This window comes from Phlebotomus papatasi, chromosome 3 (assembly GCF_024763615.1).
Source record: "Phlebotomus papatasi isolate M1 chromosome 3, Ppap_2.1, whole genome shotgun sequence".
NCBI classification, from domain to species: domain Eukaryota; kingdom Metazoa; phylum Arthropoda; class Insecta; order Diptera; family Psychodidae; genus Phlebotomus; species Phlebotomus papatasi.
The window spans coordinates 70,504,091-70,523,682 of NC_077224.1; the positions used below are offsets into that span (position 1 = coordinate 70,504,091).

Sequence of the window (19,592 nt, forward strand, 5' to 3'; positions counted from 1 at the left end):
ATGATCTTGGGGAGCAATTGATGGATAAATTAAAACGCCTCTTTAGACTTCTAAATTTTCTATGACAGTCAACAAATCATCATTCGTTATATAATTACACTGCGAATACCATTTATAGGATTTGGCCAATGAGGAAATCATGCGAAGATAATGTGGCATTGTTTTCTGATCATAAAAAAAATTCGCCAGAGACACATGAGGAGTAAATGCTATGTAGAAGCCCACTGATTGGGACTCAATGTCTGGTTCAATTGCATCTCTGTTCGATGGTGGAGGTGATCTTATAAAAGTACCCTCCGGACAGCAGGAGCACTCAGTTCTCGGAAGAATCTTCTTGTGTGTGGAAGCAAGTTTAACAGTAAGAAAAGTTTAAATAAGGAATTAAAGAGAAGGATTATTTTGTGTGTTTTGTGTGAACTTCGAGAGATCACTTCTTGTCCGTGGGAAGTGCAGAGATGTCGTACATTGGCAATGCTTCGGATGTAGAACAAGAAAAAAATATCACGGAATTCAGGAGGAATCGGAGTAATACCAATTTAGCCACCAAAACGATCGGTAGCCCCAAAATATCTGATGTACTGTGGAATGATAAACGGGATAAAAGTGAAGATTCCGATGATTCAGAAATCTCTGATTCGCAGAATTTCCTGGCCAAAGGTAATGTTCCCGTGGCAGTCATGCCGCTGAAATACCATAACGAAAAAATCACCATCTCCCACTGGCATTTAGGTGCCTTCCTCCTCACACCATCCCACGAATTGTCCATGGAGCGCGCGGCATTGATTTGTGAGAAAATGAACTTCAAGGGGTGCTTTAGTTTAACAAAGACAGCAACAGGAATCCTCTTTAAATTCTCTAGTCCCGAAGACTACCAAGCTGTCTTCAAGAAAGGCTTCCACAAAGTCACTGGGGCCAGATTCTACAAAAAGGTCGCCATTCCATGTCGTCCACAGAAAACATTCACACTCTTTGTCCTGGATGTCCCTGAGGATCTTCCCGTGGAAGATGTCAGGCATTCACTGTACAGATTCAATTCTGTGGTCGAAGTCGTGAGACTTGTAATTCACTATCCCTCAGACAAATCCAGCCAGCCGACAGAAGGTAAGACCTCTCCTCATCAATATGGGGATCATTCTCCCAGTTGAGATTGTCCTTCTTCTGCATAGGAACATCAACGCCAAAGCCACAAATTCCCAAGCCTCCCATGAAGGATGAACAGGATGTGGCCAATCCGAAAGATTCACCACCACCCCCAATTAGGATCACTCTTGCATCTCTAGAGGAATTCAATACACTCCTCCAGAATGGCCTAGACTTCTATGGGGCAACATTTTTCCCCACAGAAGCCAATCTTCCGCTCACGGGAGCCAAAATCGCAACCAAACGAGGACGGTATGTTCCAATTTATTTTATTAATTTTTGCACAGATATACGGGGCATAGGGAAAACTGGGGCACCACCAAACACGGGGTAGTACCGAATACTGCGATTTTTTAATCAGTTATTAGACTTTAGAGAATAAGACCTAGTCTCCGGCAAGTGGCCTTCAAAGTTGAAGCCAATTTCTTACTTTCGCATACAAATACGTATGGGAATTTTTCTGCACTCGTGACCATTACACGATATATGTCAAGATTGAGGTGAGCCTTGTGTACAAGACTTTGAGCCTTGTAAAGAGGGATAAATATACTATTTATCTGTCTAAATGTGGTCTTGTTCTGAGAAGTGTAAGCTGAGTTTGTAATCAATTTGTGAGTTGGCTTCAAACAGCTCTATATAAAAAACACCGGGGGCTAGGGCAAGACCTATAGGTCTTGTCTTTACCATGATTTTCATTTGATTTGACTACTTTACCATAATTTTCATTGTAAATTTTACATAAGCATGTAATCGTGGTGCACTTGTATAATTTGTACACATTTTGTCTGGAAACTGTGTAATTTGTACACGAAATATGTAAGAAAATGTACACAACTATGTAATCAGTCGCAGTTGGTTACACAGTTTTCCATTACATAAAATTTAAATTACACATTTTAAGATTACACGTTCTGCTGAAACATTATTTGAGTAACTTTACAAGATTATTCAAGATTAATATTGTACTTTTTAAGAAATGTTCTGTTTCTAATGCAAAAGTAGAAAGAATACTGTAACGGAAGTGGTTTTTTTTACATCTTACAGTATCAAATTTCACTTTCTTGCTTTACATTACGTCTTTTTTCACCGTACGGCCAAAATAAGCGAATAAGTACACAGCTGTGTACAATTCTTAGAGATTTAATGTAACATTACACAGTTTTCAAACAAAATGTGTAGAAATTACATGAATGTGTACCAGTACACAGAATTACACGTTTAATGTAAAATTTACAATGAAAATCATGGTAAAGGAGCCAAAAATTTTTTACTGTGTATAATTTGTACACATTTTGTCTCGAAACTGTGTAATTTGTACACGAAATATGTAAGAAAATGTACACAACTATGTAATCATTCGCAGATGGTTACATAGTTTTCCATTACATAAAATTTAAATTACACATTTTAAGATTACACGTTTTGCTGAAATACATTATTTGAGTAACTTTACAAGATTATTCATGGTTAAAAAGCAAACCAACGATTATCCTTGTAATATTTTTTTTTACTGTGTATATACAAGCTCTATATAAATGTTTGCCCACTGAAGTAATGACCGAGATAATCCAAGTAGTTTAGAAATAAAAATTAGTATTCGGTACTACCCCAGTGATGCCCCAGTTTCCCCTATAATCTAATATTCCTTTATCCTATAAAATTAAGTCCACCTGAACTGAATGCAATTCGAATACACTTAATGCCAGAAAAATTCTACTGACTTAAAAGGGATTCGAAATTCGAACCTGGTACACTTACATCATAACGATTTATGAAAAAAATATTAAAAATATAGATTTTGTAGAAGAAGATTCTAATTAGTCTTTATGCTTAATTTATTATTAATTTCATATTATTTTTGTATAAAGTTTAATCTTCCTTATCCTTTGGATTTTTTTAAATATTGATAGATAAAAGGGCTTCATTATTGTGTAGTTTAAAATATTTTTTTTCAGTAGATATTTAAAAGAAAATCAGCTTGAATTAAAAAAGAATGATTCTTGAGATATTAAGATGTTTCTTAAATTTTAAAATTAAAAAAAATGCCGAGATTAATCTATTATTTTTGTGAATTAAAAAGCTATGATTCAGAATTTGATATTTAATTTTCCTAATCACTCATTTAATTATTTTATTTTACTGATATTTAATTTAACTGATCAACCATTTTAAGCGGTCTTCATAGACTAGAAGTTTAGCCCAGTTCCCAAAATTCTGGATTTTTTTTTTAACAATAAGCAATTTTACTAATTTTTGAACATATATTAAGTCAAATGCTATACCAATATGAATTCTTTAGATCCGAATTAGGGATTATAGGAAGTTTAATTGAAAAATTCAATTTCGGGTTGGAGAACTTTCCTTCTAAGTAAAAAAAATCTTTCAAAAATATTGCTTATTGAAAAATTACAGTAGGGAAAAGTGCCCATGGTTGTTACGATCCCAAGCTTCGTAATGACTAAATTTTTCCTGTGTTTCTCAAAAAACTTGTCTTATCGCACCCATTACTTAAAAAAACTAGGTGAAAATGCCCAGTTTTAAAAAATATTGTAGAGTCATATTTATTCAGAAATATAGGAAAAATTTACTCATTACAAAGCTTGGGATCGTACGAATATGAAGCATGAGCACTTTCCCCTAGTTTAACCATAAGATTCATTTCTAGATCTGAAACCCGTGTTAGATGAGTTTTTAAATTATATAAATAAAACCTATTTTTGTGAAAGTTTGATTAGGCTTTTTACAATAAAAATTCAAAATAAAAAAAAGTCATCGTGATTTTAAAGAATTTCTGTTGGAAAACCTTCGCGATATTTTTGAATTGCCGCTTTATTGGAAGAAAACCAAGAAAACCCTATTTCTTTTTTCGTGGAATTTAAAACCTTTGAATTCTTTTTGAGCATTAAAATGATTAAAATGGTCTTATTCTAGATTTTGTTCCTAGTTAAATATAGGACCCTAAAAACAAAGATGGAACATTTCATATTGAAAAAAAAAATGAATAAAACCATTTCAAAAAACGGTTGTATTACGTCAATATTTCTTATGATCTGTTTTTCTCTCTATCTGAAATAACAAAAAATCTATCTGTCGAATTACAAATGAACTGTTCTCGTCTTCCATTTTTTTAATCAAAATAAAATACACCTATTGAACTGTTTCTTCGCAGTGGAATATGAAAGAATTTAATTTCTAGACATATTGACAAGATAACATTATTTATCAAAAAGTTTATCTTAGAGAAATCAAAGTATGTTACAAGAGTTATACTTGAAAAAAAAACATTTTTTGATAATTCATTTACTTTAATTTGTTAGAAGCTGTTTATTAAAACCAGAAATTTTTAGTTTATAAAACTTTTTAACGGTTTTTAGACTTTTTTAAGTAATAATGAAAGTCCTCAAATGTAGACAGATATTAGCTAGATATATTTATCCTTGAATTTTATACCCTTCTGACTTTAGTTTATGTACAGAAAATTGCAAGAAAATGATTAGAACGCAATATTGCGTTGTTAACGCAATATTGCGAAAAAATCACCACAATAAAATGAGATTATTCAGTTTTGCAACTATACAAAAGTTATTTACATTTTGTTGGATTAACAATAGTGTAATAAAATGTTTGAATCAGAATCTTGTTTAACTCCCAAATTTTGGATTATTATTCTCATAAACCATAACATTGGCAATGAATAATATTTCAATAGCGAAATTATCTGATTTTTTTTATAAATCTTCTAAACTGAATCTGTAGCAAATTTAATGGATTGTGGGGCCAATATAACATTAATTTAGTTGTCGTATTTCATCGCTCCATTGAAGCTGAACTGGAATTTGTTAATTGAATTAAAAAAAGTGGAATCTTATGATCGTATGATTTTGATTAATATAAATTTCTTAATGATGTTATTTCAGTGGAAAATAAAAGAGGAAATCTTTTTTCTGAAAATTTATTTAGTACATGACTGTTTTCATGTACTTCTGTATAATCGACTGTTTGTAATGGTTTTAGAACACAAAACGAAGACTGAGGAATAAAAGTCGTGAGAAGTAGGGGGAAGTGGGGTACCTTTGAATGTGGGGCACCTTTGAAAATGGGATTTTTCACTTATTTTTAAATAAAATTAAGCCTTATCGTGATATAATGTAGGTGCACAAATAGATTGAGAACTAAATAACATTATGATATGGCTCAGTTCCATTTAAACATAGAAGAAAAATCTCAAATTCAAAGGTTCCCCACTTTCAAAGGTGCCCCACTTCCCCCTACCAAGAGAATTCGAAGAGAATTCGAAGTGGGGTACCTTTGATTTGGGGCAGCTTCGAAATTGATCTATTTTTTTCCTATTTTTAAATAGAACTGAGTCTTATCATTTGTGGAGCTAAATTGTATCATGGTAGGGGAAAATGGGAAAACTTTGAGCTGTGAGACTACATTGATATATGAATATATGATTTTTCACATATTCCAAAATGAAGCTGGTCCTTACAATTATTTTATTTAGATCCACAATTGTTTTGTCTATCCAAATTACATCATGTTAAAACCCAGTTTCCATTAAAAATATGCGAAAAAATCGAATAACAATGTAGCCCCACAACTTAAAGTAGTTCTACCACCCAATAAGGTCCAGTTCTATTTAAAAATTAAGGAAAAAGGTTCTACTTTAAAAGGAGGGTAAGGGCTCATAATTTTGGACAGGGAGCTTATAAGCATCAATGTTCTAAGTTTGAAGTGCGATATTTTCAATACTAATTGATTTTTTGTTACTCTCTTTTCAAAAGGGTTGTCTACAAACTTGGCGAGCTATTTATCTTCTTTGTTTTTATTAAAATTAGTTTTAATAGTTTCAAAAATGAATTGATCTGTAGAGGTGCATTTGACTCAAATTTTGGACAACTTGGTTGTAAATTTGGAGACTTTGATTGGAATTTCGGACAGGTAATCCGCCTCAATAGGATGCCCATTGTTCTTTATTTCAAGAACAAATCTTACCAAGTCCTATTCCTGTTTATGTAAGGGACCGTAGAATGTCATATGTAGCCCGGAAACTTTTCATATCATTCCTCTGGCCTTTCCGGGAGCCTTTTAAGGCTTTTATCAATACATCTCGTTCGTAGAGATGATGCTCCCCTGTTTCTCTAGCCATTGTATCACAAAAGTCATCACAAAAGCTAAAACTTTACGAAATTTCGAGAAAAAAACACCATTCTAAAATAAGGAGTATCACCTCACTGGTGAATCTCTTGAGAAAATTGCCCATTTTTCACACAAAAAACGTAATTCACAAGGCAAATCTCACTTCAGGTCAAATGTACAAAACACCATTAAAGTGAATAACCACGATATTCAATGAATATTTAATAGTATCACTCAAAAATATCGCAGAGAAATTTGTAATACTTCACTACAGCTAAATAAGACTGATGTAAACACGAAGATCATCAGTCATATCGCAAGCAATTGCTCACATTGAATTTACAACAAAGCTATTTTAACTCAAATCATATTCAAAATTGAACATATTTGCTCTTAAAATCTTCTAAAAAGAACAAATATTTAGATAAAATTCATTATTCATCAAATATTGGAATAAAAATTCATAATTTCAATCAATTTACTTTTAGTGTCCAATTTTACCCTCAGTGTCCAAATTTAGAAACTGTCCAATATTATGAGCTCTTACCCTACCTTCAATTCAAAGATGCCCTAACTACTCCTTGTAATAAAGGTCTTCGGATATTCTACTCACGAATGCAAGGAATTTCTTTGCATGTAATGCAAATTTCTTTGCATTTGAGTTAGCGCATTTTACAGTTTTTTTCCATTGTTTAACTTGTTTTTAAGTTGACCTGTTCACAAATGATTTGGACGAAATAAGAAATCATTTAAAGGATTACGTGGGTTAAGAAGACTATAAATTGAAAAACAAAAAAACGATGTTTTCTCTAATTTTGAAGAAGTCGATAGAATTTGCATTTGCTGATCCTTTGAATTTGCAACGCTGATTTCGAAATCGGGTCCCAGAGGCTGAATTTTTAAATTTTTTAAATGGAAAATTCAGAAAATATAGTTGAAATGTTGTACTTTTATATGCTTAAGAGCTTGAATTTTATTTTTTTTTAAATACAGAAAAATACACTTTCTTTAGTCTTTTTTTTACCCATGTAACACTCAAAATAGCTTAGAAGTTATTGTTAGCTATTCTTATTATTATTACCAAATTTATAATTATTTTTCTTCTTTTTATTTTTTATTTTCTTTATTTATTTATTTTTTCATTATTATTTTAGAAGTAACACTATTCCGTTTCAAATAAAAATTAGTTATCAGTTCTAAGAGTTCCATTTACAATTGACAAATAAAGGTCGTGTCAATGTTAAGAATATTGATTTATTATGGAGCATCACTCGAAGACCCAAATCACTATTTCTAATCGTTTGATCTCTGGCTTTGGTAGGGGGAAGGTGCCTGCCTTTAAATGGATCATTTTTTAAATATTTAATTTTTTTCTCTCAATATTCATGGGCAAAAAATTTAATTTTAATAAAATCGAAATTTTCGTTTTACTTATTATTATTATTCATGTCGAGTTTCATTCGTTAATTTTTTTTCGAATTATTCTAGTATTGGAAGAATTTATCAGTCGGTTAAGGGAGACCGGGGCAGGCAGACTTGTCAAGATGTGTTATAGTTTTCCTTAGAAAGAATATTGAATGAACTACTATTTATTCAGAGTAATAACCTCCCTTATTATTTATTTAAATATTTATCAGTCGGATACAAATATTTTTCCATAAATTACAGGCAAAGATAAATTTCATTTCTAATTTTGCCTTGGTTTCCCATACTACGTTTCCCTCTGTATATAGTGGTAATCGTGGTAATACTTAACCAATTAGGCCTGAAATTATGATACAAATTTAAGATTTTTTTCCCAAGAACTACAAAACAAACATATTTCGTAAAAATGTTCGTAAATGTTTGTGAATTCCTATTGAGGATTTGTGAAAGTTTGTACTTTTTTTTACAAACATTGTTTGTAACATGATCACTCGACGAGCCTTTTTTGTTCTTTCACAAACATTTGTTCGTAAATATTTGTAAATACATAGAAATATGTTCATAAAATTTTGTTATTTGTGCGAGAAGTTTTGTCTTTCCATCAAAAATATACGAACAAATGTATGAAAAAGAACAAAAAATGCTCGTCAAGTGATCATGTTACGAACAATGTTTGTAAAAAGCTACAAACTTTTACGAACTTTTTAGGGCGTTATACGACTTACAAGCATTTTGTAAGTTCCCAATGGGAATTCTCAAATATTTACACACGATCTTACAAGGTATTTTATGTAGGGGAGACTGGGGCAAAAAGTCACAAATCGAAAATTTCAAAATTTATTATCTGCCAAGATAAATAAAATAGAGGCTTAATTTTTTTTTCCATAGATAGCTTCCATAGACCTTTTTCGATGTCGTATGTTCCTTAGAATTCGAACAAGGAATTTAGAAAATAAAAAAATAACAAAACTTTTTGCCCTATTTTTGAAATATTTTCTTTGAAGAATATATCAATTATTACTTACTTATTACTTAAAATTTATGCACTGATGATTATTTCCTAAATGATTTGGATTCTTTGAATACGAAGCCGCTCACTGTTTTAGAATTTTATAAAGATTCTTCTCTCAAGAAATCTTTTTATTAAGAACGACCACTTGGGGTAAAAAGTAACAAAAGGTATGGAGCAAAAAGTAGGAAAAACCGAAACAATTTATGGTGTCTCACAGCAAAAAAAAACCTCAATGCCATGTCCATGTGTCGCCGTTTGTTGTTTGTATTGGTCAAACGATTTGCAGTCTCGTTATTAATATGTTATCTAGATATTTTTTTTTAATTTACGGAAACCCGTAATAAAGCGAATCAAAATGTGATAATATCCCATGCCTGATACTATTTGCCCTAGCAAGTTTGAGAATGGTTACAAAATTACCTTTTAGGAAACGGCTCGATAAATGTATTTTCTTACAAAATAGAGGAAAATTACTTTCACACAGTTGTACTGTGTTATCACATTTGTACATTAAAATTTTAATATGATTCACATTAATTGTCGCTGGTGAGAGTCCAAATGTGTAATTTGTGTGTTTGAATCATTTTATATTCAAAATTTGATCTATTTGTTGATAAAAAGGTAGACTTGGCCCGCAAAATTCGATATAAATTGATTTATAGCATTAATGCGAAAAATTAATGCGATTTTCTCTTTAATTTTTTAATGTGAAAAATATTTATGCTTTAGGTAAATTTAAACTTATTTTTGCAGGCCAAGTCCACTTCTTTATCAATAAATAGAAAAAACCTGAAATATTAAGTGACTCAAAGACACAAATAACATATTTGGACGCTCACAAGCGACAATTAATGTGAATCACATTAAAATTTTAATATGCAACTGTGATAATGTCGGTAGAGAGGTAAATTTCCTATAAAACTGCGCTAATTAGAAATTTCTAGGGCATTCGGGTAATTTGCAAAAAAAAAAAAAAATATCCGTTTTGTGACTTTTTGCCCCAGTCTCCTCTATAGATGGGGATCGACTGAAGTGTCGTTTGAATCAAGGAACCCGCACTGATCCACTAAGGCTCTCATATCTGGACGTCTGATGGTCTGATCTGTTTGGCACAGTCTAGTAATACCCAGACAGATCAGTGATCAAAAGCGCAGAATTCTTATTCAATTAAAAAATTTTATTAAATTGATTTTTTTCAAGTAATTTGCATCATTTTTTGTTTAAAGAACTAGATTAGTTTATGTTTTGTGTTGTAGTTCGAATCCGCATAAGATCGCCTGATTTTCTGGCATAATAAAATATTCAAATTGCATCCAGTGCCTTCAAACTTTCTTTATGATAAAAAAACACTTCATGGTTTATTTCTTGCATTTATTGAACATTTCGGCTGCTTTGAATTTTCTTTTGAAGACTTCCGAAAATCAACAAAAATTTACTAACCTTGACCAAATTTTGGAATTGCTAATTGAAATTTTGAGCTTGACATGATGCCTAATGTGTGTAAATGTTGTCTCTCTCCGCAGCATGATTGATGGAAGCATACCAGGGCGTGTTCGTGAATTGCTTCCGGTGTTTGATGCTGCCGGATTTTGTAAGATACCTCCACCGGCTAGCAAAACAATAAAGCCTCGCCCATAATTGATCATCACGATGAGATTGCTCCAAATGGATCGAAAAGGAAGATTCATCGTCTTTAACCAATTCTTAATGCCTTATATTTCTCAATTTAATTTGCAATTTTCTCTTTCCATTTATGACTTTTTTTTTGATATTTGTAACTGCTACAATGATTTCCAGGAGAGACTTCCTGAATGTGTCATCAAGTGAGACAAACAATAGTTCCTCCGCAAGACAGTATAATAAGCAGCAAATTATTTTGTATTTTATCTCGCCATGTATTTCCTATTTTTTTTCGCCCCGGGGACCCCGACTGACATGAGCTATATATTTTTTTTATAATGACAAGATTTATTTCATAATGAGTTTTACTTTTCATGGATCACTAACAATCAATTCTCTTTATTATTTCTATCATTTTTTTTTCAATAAAAATATCGAGAATTGCCATTGATCTTATCTCTATGCTGCAAACCCAGGATTTTCTATCTTCTTCACCAGCTTCGTTTGAGGAATGGCTTTCCGGCGAGTGATTTTATCGAAAGTCAGGTAAGGTTGAAGAGAACCTGGAACAGAAATCGTGCCATCGGGATTCTGGAAAGCCTCTAAAATAGCTATGAGCATTCGAGGAACTGCACAAGCTGTGCCATTGACAGTATGGGCAAATTTCCCTGATGCCGTCTTGATACCCAAACGACGAGCCTGAAAATCCGTGCAATTGCTGCAACTGGAAATTTCTCCATACGCTCCCCGACCCTCAAGAAATGCCTCAATATCGTATTTTCGATAAGCCGGAGCTCCAAGTTCCATCGGAGGCATATCGAGAATTTGAAAATGAAGTCCTAGTCTCCTGAACAGATCCACTTGAATGTTTCTGGAAAGAATTCTGTAGGAATATTAGCTTTTAAAAAAAAATCACTAAAACTTACTTAAATTCTTCAAGAAGCTGATCAGATTTTCCGGGTTCAGCCACTCCAAACATTTCCACTTTGCTGAATTGATGAACTCTGTAAATTCCTCGCTCTTCCTGCAACCCTGACACTTCTGCACGATAGCACCTGGACACAGCCATTACTTTAACTGGAAGGATTTCTTCTGGTAAAATCTCTCCAGCAAAGTATGCTGCCAGGGCCATTTCTGCAGTTCCTGAGAGGCAAAAGGGAGGTTCACTGAGCTTGTACACTTGATTCCTTTCGCCACTTGTGCTAAAACCACAACCCTCAATCACCTGGGCAGGAACAATGTCTGGCACTGAGACTAATTGAAACTGATGGGCAGACAGTTGATCAACAGTGTAGTGAAGAAGGGCTTGTTCCTAGACACACCCGGAGATTAAATCCTTGTCAATTTTCATTATTTTAAATACCTATTTATTATTATTATAACGTCAATTGCTGAAAATTTTGTCAATCTAACGGCGTTATCACACTTGAACATTAAAAATTTAATGTGATTCACATTAATTGTCGCTTGTGAGCGTCCAAATATGTTATTTGTGTCTTTGAGTCACTTAATATTTGTGGTTTTTCTATTTATTTATAAAGAAGTGGACTTGGCCTGCAAAAATAAGTTTAAATTTACCTAAAGCATAAATATTTTTCACATTAAAAAATTAAAGGGAATATCGCATTAATTTTTCGCATTAATGCTATAAATCAATTTATATCAAATTTTGCGGGCCAAGTCTACCTTTTTATCAACAAATAGATCGAATTTTGAATATAAAATGATTCAAACACACAAATTACACATTTGGACTCTCACCAGCGACAATTAATGTGAATCATATTAAAATTTTAATGTGCAAGTGTGATAACAGAGTAAGACGGTTCCAAAAACAATGGCATTAATTGAAATTTTTTTTAATCCCATTCTGATAACATTCTGAGATTCTGATTCGCATTTTGCGATAAAGGTCTTTAATTTTGCTAAAAATTAGGACATCATGGGGCAGTTTCTCACACCTGAACTTTTATACAATCTCCTTGCTGAACGATTGTCACACATATGAATATATACCGTAATTATATTAACTAAGTAAGATTAAAATCTTTTGGATATTCAAGGGGTTATTCATATGCAAATAGAGTGGCTCGAGTTCCCGGGTTCCCTGAAAAAATGTATGAGTTTCCCGAAAGTACCCTGAAAAAATATATGAGTTCCCTGAAAAATGTATGGGTTCCCGGGTTCCTTGAAAAATGTATGGCTTCCCAGAAAATTATAGGAGTTCCCCGTGAGTTCCTTGAAAAAATGTATGCGTCAGCTTTTTTTAGTGGTTAACCCTTTAACGACGAGACACTTTTTACGGACTGAAAATTAACAATAAAAATTAAACTGATAAACATAATCAATGATAAGTCTTACATATAAACTTGGAAAGTCTAACAGAGTCTGATTCGGTATATTAGGTGAGATTCTTAACAATCTCACCTACTATAATCCTAACAAAATTTCATGTCGTCCGATCGACCTCAAACTTGGCCAAAATGTGTTTCAGCACTTCCTGATCACGAATATATATGTGGCTATTTTACGTTCCCGGCCGGCCGGCCGGCCGGCCGCTCTTTGGAGCTTAATAGCTCCTAAACTAAAAAAGATATTGACTTGCGGTTTTCGGCAAAGGTTATATATCGGGTGAAAATTGCAACATGGTGCATTGACCCCCCACCCCCCACCCCTCCTTTCGCCATTTTGAAGACCCCCCTTTTTTTGTTTTCTCAATAGCTCCGCCCCTATGGCATCGATCGGGCTCAAATTTTAGTATGTTATAGCTGGGCCTTAGAGCTTTCCATCAATACCAAACTTAAGGTCCCCCGACCCCCTGACCCGAGCTATAAGGATCCAAAAAAAATTTCTTAAAATGGCCATAACTCCGGTTCTAATTGTCAGAATTTAAAAAGTGAGGGCTTTTTGGAAAGCTCTCGTGAAATGCCACTTCCCCTTCTAACATCGCAAGTTCATAAAACCACCGCTAGGGGCGCTTTTTTTAAAAAGAAAATTTTTAAATCTTATAAGTTAAATAACTCAAAAATTCCATTGTGCATCGGGCTGAAATTTTAGTATGTTGTAGCCGTTGATTATACCTATCAAACAAAAAAGCCTTAAGTCGATCCATAACCCCTGACCCGAGCTATAAGGGGTCAAAGTTCGAACATTGACCGGCCTCTATCTCCGGTTCTAACTAACATAGCGACCTAAATTTTACCTTTTTGGTTTCGTCTCAATGAGCACTTTCAGATGGAAGTTCAAAAAGTTCCCATAGGTGGCGCTGCGATAGCGTCAAAATTCATCGAAATTCAAAATCATTTTTCTCAAAAATTCCTTTGTGCAAGTTAATGAAATTTTAGTATGTTGTAGCCCAGTCTAGGACGTTTCCAAAATGGTGCGTATGTGCGCTGTGGTTTCAATAGAACCGGAGTTATGAGGAGTCAAAGTTCACAAAAATCAAAAAATCATATCTCCGGTTCTATGTGACCGATTTTGATGAATGAGGGCTTAAACGAAAGATCTCACCAAATGCTACAACTTTCTAAAATATTTGAACTTCGTGGGACCAACACCAGGGGCGCCACAGTCGAAAAACCAATTTCAATATCACATAACCTCAATTATCTCGACTGTCGCTGAACCGATTTTGATGATTACTTCGACATAATTGTAGAGGACATTTGTCTCAACATTTCGTCCATACATCATTTTCCGCTCAGACTACGCTATCACTCCGATTTTGCCGTTTAAGTGTGAAAAAATTGATTTTTCCCATAATAACGCTTTGAAATCACTCAGATGCCAATTTGACTGCCTCTACTCCACCAAGACACTTAAAATAGGGTTTTAAATGGAAAGTCCCACAAAATACAACAATTCTTTGATATAGTTGAGGTTCAACAAATGAACACGTGGGGCACTCTGGATGAAAAAACAAGTTAAGAAACAAAAAACCTCGCTTATCTTGGCTTCTGAGTAATCGATGAGATCATGTTCTATGGGAAAATTATAGAGAACATTCTGGTCTACATTTCACCCATATATCACTTTTCTGCCAGTTCATCCAAATCCTTGATATTTTGGTTTAAATACAAAATTTGTATAATTTCACGAATTTGATTCAAGATAACTGAAAGGCGTCTCCCAACTTCAGCTCTAAATCGAATTTGCATGCACTCCGAGTTAGTTCACGTTAAGAATCTCACCTACATAAGCCGGTTAGGATTATCTGTCCCTTTTGTGCTTCTATGAACAATAGGGACAAAAATAGCCCAAAAATTTAAGTAATTTTTCTGACAATACCAATGAATAATATTTTTCGCTTTAATGAAAAATATTACGTATGAGTATTGTAGTTTTTATTGCCAAAAGGGTTTTGCTTAAAAAATATTAGAAGAATAAAAAATAAATAAAATCAATTAAGAATTTGAGAATTTAAATATTCGCCATTTTTAGCTTAAATATTTACTACATAACAAATAGCTAGAGACTTGCAAAAAATATTCTAGTTTCCTTCAACCTTCTACCGTCGTTGCGGGTGACTTTGCACGTTTTTTCGCTATTTTTCAACTTTGCTCTCTAAAAGTGGATAGTTAAAGTGAAGGGAGGGGGGTTTTTGAGTAAAATTATTTGTATTCAGTTGTTAATGAATGGATTTTGTGCCACTAGCATTAATTTTATAAAATTTTACTATGTTTAAAAAAAATCAAGAATAAAGGCTTGCACTGGGGATAAGGTGCGGGTGACTTTGCACTTTTTATTAAATACTAAAAAATCAACAATTTCTGATAATAAACGACAATGAAGATCTTTACATCTAAGGGTAACATGCACGAGATCTACAAGATGACATGATCGCCATCTTGATTTGACGTTTCTGTCCGCCATTTTGAATAACTGTCAAAACCTAAAACTGGTCCGATTGAGTTGAAATTTTAGTATGTTGTAGCTGATGGCAAGACCTTTTCAGAACGTATCTATGTCCCAGTCTACGTCAAGTATTTACCTAGATACAGAGGCTCAAATTTTAAAATTTTGAAATCATCATATTTTGGCGATCTTTATTTACTAATCCTTAATTTTAAAATCTAAATGAAATGCCTCAGTAACCATTAAAAATGGTTGAGGCTTTTATTTTATATATTTATTTACTCTTACATAATTAAAAAAAAAATAAATGAAAAGTGCATTTATTAATTTTTTTTATTTTTTCATTTTTGCAAAAACAGTTTTACAGATATTCAAATAATATGCTGTTATAAAGAAAAACATTACTTTTCTTTTTGTTTGTTATTTAGATCTCATCGCCTAACGATAGTACTGTCTTTTTTGTGATGATTTCGATAAAAGAAGCTCTCCGTAGTTCTGTATTCATGAAAATGTCAAAATTTTGAACTTGGAGCTCCTGTATCCAGGCAATAGCTTGACCTAGGTCGGATGTTATATATGTTCTGAAAAGGTTTTGACATCAGCTAGAACATACTAAAATTTCAGCTCAATCGGACCAGTTTTAGATTTTGACAGTTATTCAAAATGGCGGACAGAAACGTCAAACCAAGATGGCGACCACACCATCTTGTAGATCTCGGTCACTTTATCTTAAATTATCAAAAAATTGGATAATTTTTAGCCAAATACTTTTATAATAAAGCTTTAGAAAGACCATTACATGCAATTTTATAACATAAATCATGCGTTCTTAGAATGATAATAGGGAAAAAAAATATTTTAATAAAAATAATGAACAAAATCGAAGTGGATTATTCTAGCCAGATAAATTTAGAATAGATTTGGGCAATTTACTACTCTGAAATCGATTTTAAAATTGCACCTTCAGATAACTTTTTCACGGAGCCGTTTTTTGACAAAATACCTATATTAGCATTTCATTGACTATTACTGAAACCACAAGAATCCTTTTGAGGATCATTGTACCTTACTTGGTACTTAACATATCCCTATATACTTTGACATGGTAGACCGGATCGGCGAAGACTATCAATAAGTGCTAGAATTGTTCAAAGTCTCACGAACAGCAGAGTGCAAAGTCACCCCCCGAGTGCAAAGTCACCCGCAACGACGGTACTTTACAATTATGTACAGACATAAGAAAAAAATAACTTTAGGTAGTCAGGAAAAAGTATTTTCTTTATGGGACACCGGTGTTACAATCGTCCTTAAAGGGTTAAGAAAATCAAGAAAAGCCATTACGTACGAGCCATAACGGCTCTGAGCCAATATGGATAGAGAATTGAGCGTGTATAAGCCTGCTGATGCGGTTTTCCATAAGTGTGCGAGTTTTCAATTCTCGGTTTGCATGCGGGATGCTCCCACATTTTCTTAGTTTATTGCTAATTTCTTAAGTTTTTGTGAAAAAATATTATTCAAATTAGTTAAAACGAGTGATTTTTTAACATAGTGATGAAAAACTAGTGAAAACAGTCAAATAAATGGTTAAAATCGCTAAAAGAACGAAATATAACCTAACTTTGAAAGGTAAAATGGACTCCAAAATATTCTATTTCAAGAATGGAGGAAACCTAAATTATTAGGGCTTCAAAATCGGTAAGAACTGGTTCTGCGATTCATGTACAAGTAGTTTTCAGTGATTTTTATTTATAATTTTGACGTACTCAAAAAACATTAATAACTCCCTGATAGTCAACTCCCGGACCGAGTTTTGTCAGAAAAGTGATTTTATAGATCATCAGTTGCCCTGGGCCTTGGGATATGCTATTTATCCACCTTATCAGACACAGGACATGGAGCCCGATGCATCCTCTTCCTCGCTCCAACCAAGACTGACTCCCTCTCGCCACGAATTCTCCCCTTTCCGTTCCCTTCTAGTCAGGGGAATTAACTCGTGAATTTTAAAAAATTATGACGTTACCACTGTATAGAAGAACTCGGAAGAACTGCCTTCTACACATCTAACTAAAATAAGTTTTCATTACTTTTGACCAGAAATTCAGTGGAATGCGACCTTTTCAGATCTGGCTCAAAATATGTATGTACACGTACGGTACACTCCTGCTCCTAGATCACCGAAATTCAAATTTCGAAAATTGGATGTCAAAAATATCTCGGAACGGATCTTTCCAACTGTGAGTAATACTATGCCTTATCCGCCCTAGGTCTACGAGTTCTACCATGATCCGAGCTATAAATGAAAATTTGACCGGACCGGTTTTTATGGCTCCGGTACAACTTTTAGATCAGGAGAATTTCATGACGCCGAAATTTGGATCCTTTTCTTTCTCACATAGTTTGCATATGTCTATTTCATTCTTCAGCACTTTTCTTCTTCTTCTTTTAAACATCACTCTAAATTCAATTTAGCTTAATCGAAATTGGAGTTAAAAAGAAAGAGATAGACATATGCAAAACGGGTGAGAAAGAAAGAGATGTGAAATTTTCCTGATCTAAGATGCGCCGGAGTCATTATGACACAATTTCGATGATCGGAATCTTTCTAACCTTGCTAACGATAGGTCATATCCGCCCTACCTCACTTCACAGCACCCCGACCAAACTCTCACTGTACCAAAATTGACCGGACCTTATCTCTAATGTTTACTAACCGATAACAGTTAACTTTTTTTATATTAGTCTTCTTGACTCAAACTATTTAAAATAAAGATTTACCAGTGATAAGCCCAGATAAGTTACGGTAGCTGAGATTTTCTAGAGGGGGACCTCGGAGTGAATATCTCAGTGAATGAAAATGTGTGAAAATTCGATTGTGAGTTGAATTTTGGGGGTAAAGCATGGCGTAGACAATTTCATCTTAAATTCAATTTTTTATTAAAAAATCAACTACACAGAAAAAAAATATTTTGTAAAATTGTTCGTAAGTGTTTGTAAAATCCTATGGAGAACTTACGAAATGCTTGTGTATCATTTAACCCAGAAACAAGTTCGTAAAATGTTGTACTTTTTTCACAAACATTGTACGTAAAATGATCATTTGATGAACATTTTTTTGTACTTTTACAAACATTTGTTCGTAAATGCTCGTAAACATACAAAAAAATGTTCGTAAAATATTGTCATTTGTTCGTAAATTTTTGCCAGACAAACAAAAATTTACGAACAAATACCAACAAATGACAAAATTTTACGAACATTTTTTGTGTGTTTACGAACAATTAACGAACAATTACGAACTTGTAAAACAAGTTCTTACAAAATTTTACGAATTTGTTTGTGGGTTATATGATTCACAAGCATTTCGTAAGTCCTCCATAGGACTTCACAAACATTTAAGAACAATTTTACAAAATATTTTTTTCTGTGTAGACTCGAATTTTCACATAATTACGATTTGCAAGCACCCAAAAGTTACAATTGAAAAATGAAGGATTTTTTGGGAATAGAGTTAATGCGGGTAAAAGCGGTAATATTTTAATTCAAACAATTGTTCTAATAATATCCTAATACGCCTAATACTAAACATATTTAAGCTTTAATAAATATCAAGAAAAGGAATGTAAATTAATGAAAAAGTCTTCAGGAATTTTTGTAATATAAATTGATAAACAAATTCATGAATTCCGCGAAGTTTTTGGTTAGGATTCACTCACCAACTCAGCCAAATCCCCCAAGAGATAGTAGCTCTTGTGTCCTGAAAAATTTCCCAGTTTCTCCATTCGCAGGAGATTATTCTTCCGGCAGATTTCTGCAAATTGCTGCGGCTTGAAGGAGAACTTTCTCTTCTCATTGACCAGTTGTAGCACTTTGGGTTCCTCTCCGTAGTCAATGACATCGGGATGAGTGTCATTGGGGATCTTTCCCAGTTCTTCTTGGAGCTCTTTTTGTGTGGCAGCATCTGGGTTGTCTCTGAGTTTTCTGGCTAAATGATGAACTTTCTGAATGTCTCCAACTCCCTTTCTCCGCACAATGTTATCGGAAATATTCTGGGAATTTGCTGGATTGAGGAGGTAGGAAACATTGTATTCAGGCACTATATCACTGAGTTTAACTGAGATTTTTGGGGATGTGGTCAGACACCGTCGGAAGGTCAATAAACCTTGCAATTGAACACAGATTTTTGCACACTTCATGCTTAGAGCACGTGAACTCGGGGCGAAAATCAAAATATTTTTGTTTTGAACAGCTGATTTTGACAATTGAATTCTAACCTCAAAAATTTTATAGCAAGTTGCAAGGAGTTTTGGGATCCCCCGGATTTATTAGTATTTCTCTCAATAAATGGGAAGAGGTTGCATTGTCTCAAGTGGAATTAGTTTTATGAAGATTAGTAGAGATT

General features: G+C 33.5%; 2 protein-coding genes across 2 annotated transcripts; one reads left to right on the plus strand and one right to left on the minus strand.

Annotated features, from left to right (window-relative positions):
• The first annotated feature begins 240 nt into the window (after positions 1-240).
• LOC129808182 (uncharacterized) lies at positions 241-10,782 on the plus strand. The gene is made up of 4 exons (XM_055857950.1): positions 241-657; positions 730-1,101; positions 1,167-1,392; positions 10,243-10,782. Exons 1-4 carry the CDS (start codon positions 456-458, stop codon positions 10,355-10,357), a joined length of 915 nt encoding a protein of 304 aa, XP_055713925.1. The 5' UTR covers positions 241-455; the 3' UTR covers positions 10,358-10,782.
• Positions 10,667-19,475, minus strand: LOC129808174 (serine--tRNA ligase, mitochondrial). Its single transcript, XM_055857940.1, has 3 exons — positions 18,907-19,475; positions 11,266-11,651; positions 10,667-11,210 (listed from the first exon to the last, which is right to left on the minus strand). The coding sequence occupies exons 1-3, from the start codon at positions 19,384-19,386 to the stop codon at positions 10,799-10,801; spliced, it is 1,278 nt and encodes a 425-aa protein (XP_055713915.1). The 5' UTR covers positions 19,387-19,475; the 3' UTR covers positions 10,667-10,798.
• Between the last annotated feature and the right edge of the window lie 117 nt (positions 19,476-19,592).

Coding starts and splice junctions, on each gene's coding strand:
- LOC129808174 (XM_055857940.1), bottom strand. CDS start 19,386: ATGAAGTGTGCAAAAATCTGTGTTCAATTGCAAGGTTTATTGACCTTC. Junction 11,652..18,906: donor TGGGGGATTTGGCTGAGTTG/GTGAGTGAATCC, acceptor GGGTGTGTCTAG/GAACAAGCCCTTCTTCACTA. Junction 11,211..11,265: donor CAGCTTCTTGAAGAATTTAA/GTAAGTTTTAGT, acceptor AATTCTTTCCAG/AAACATTCAAGTGGATCTGT.
- LOC129808182 (XM_055857950.1), top strand. CDS start 456: ATGTCGTACATTGGCAATGCTTCGGATGTAGAACAAGAAAAAAATATC. Junction 658..729: donor GCAGAATTTCCTGGCCAAAG/GTAATGTTCCCG, acceptor ACTGGCATTTAG/GTGCCTTCCTCCTCACACCA. Junction 1,102..1,166: donor ATCCAGCCAGCCGACAGAAG/GTAAGACCTCTC, acceptor TCTTCTGCATAG/GAACATCAACGCCAAAGCCA.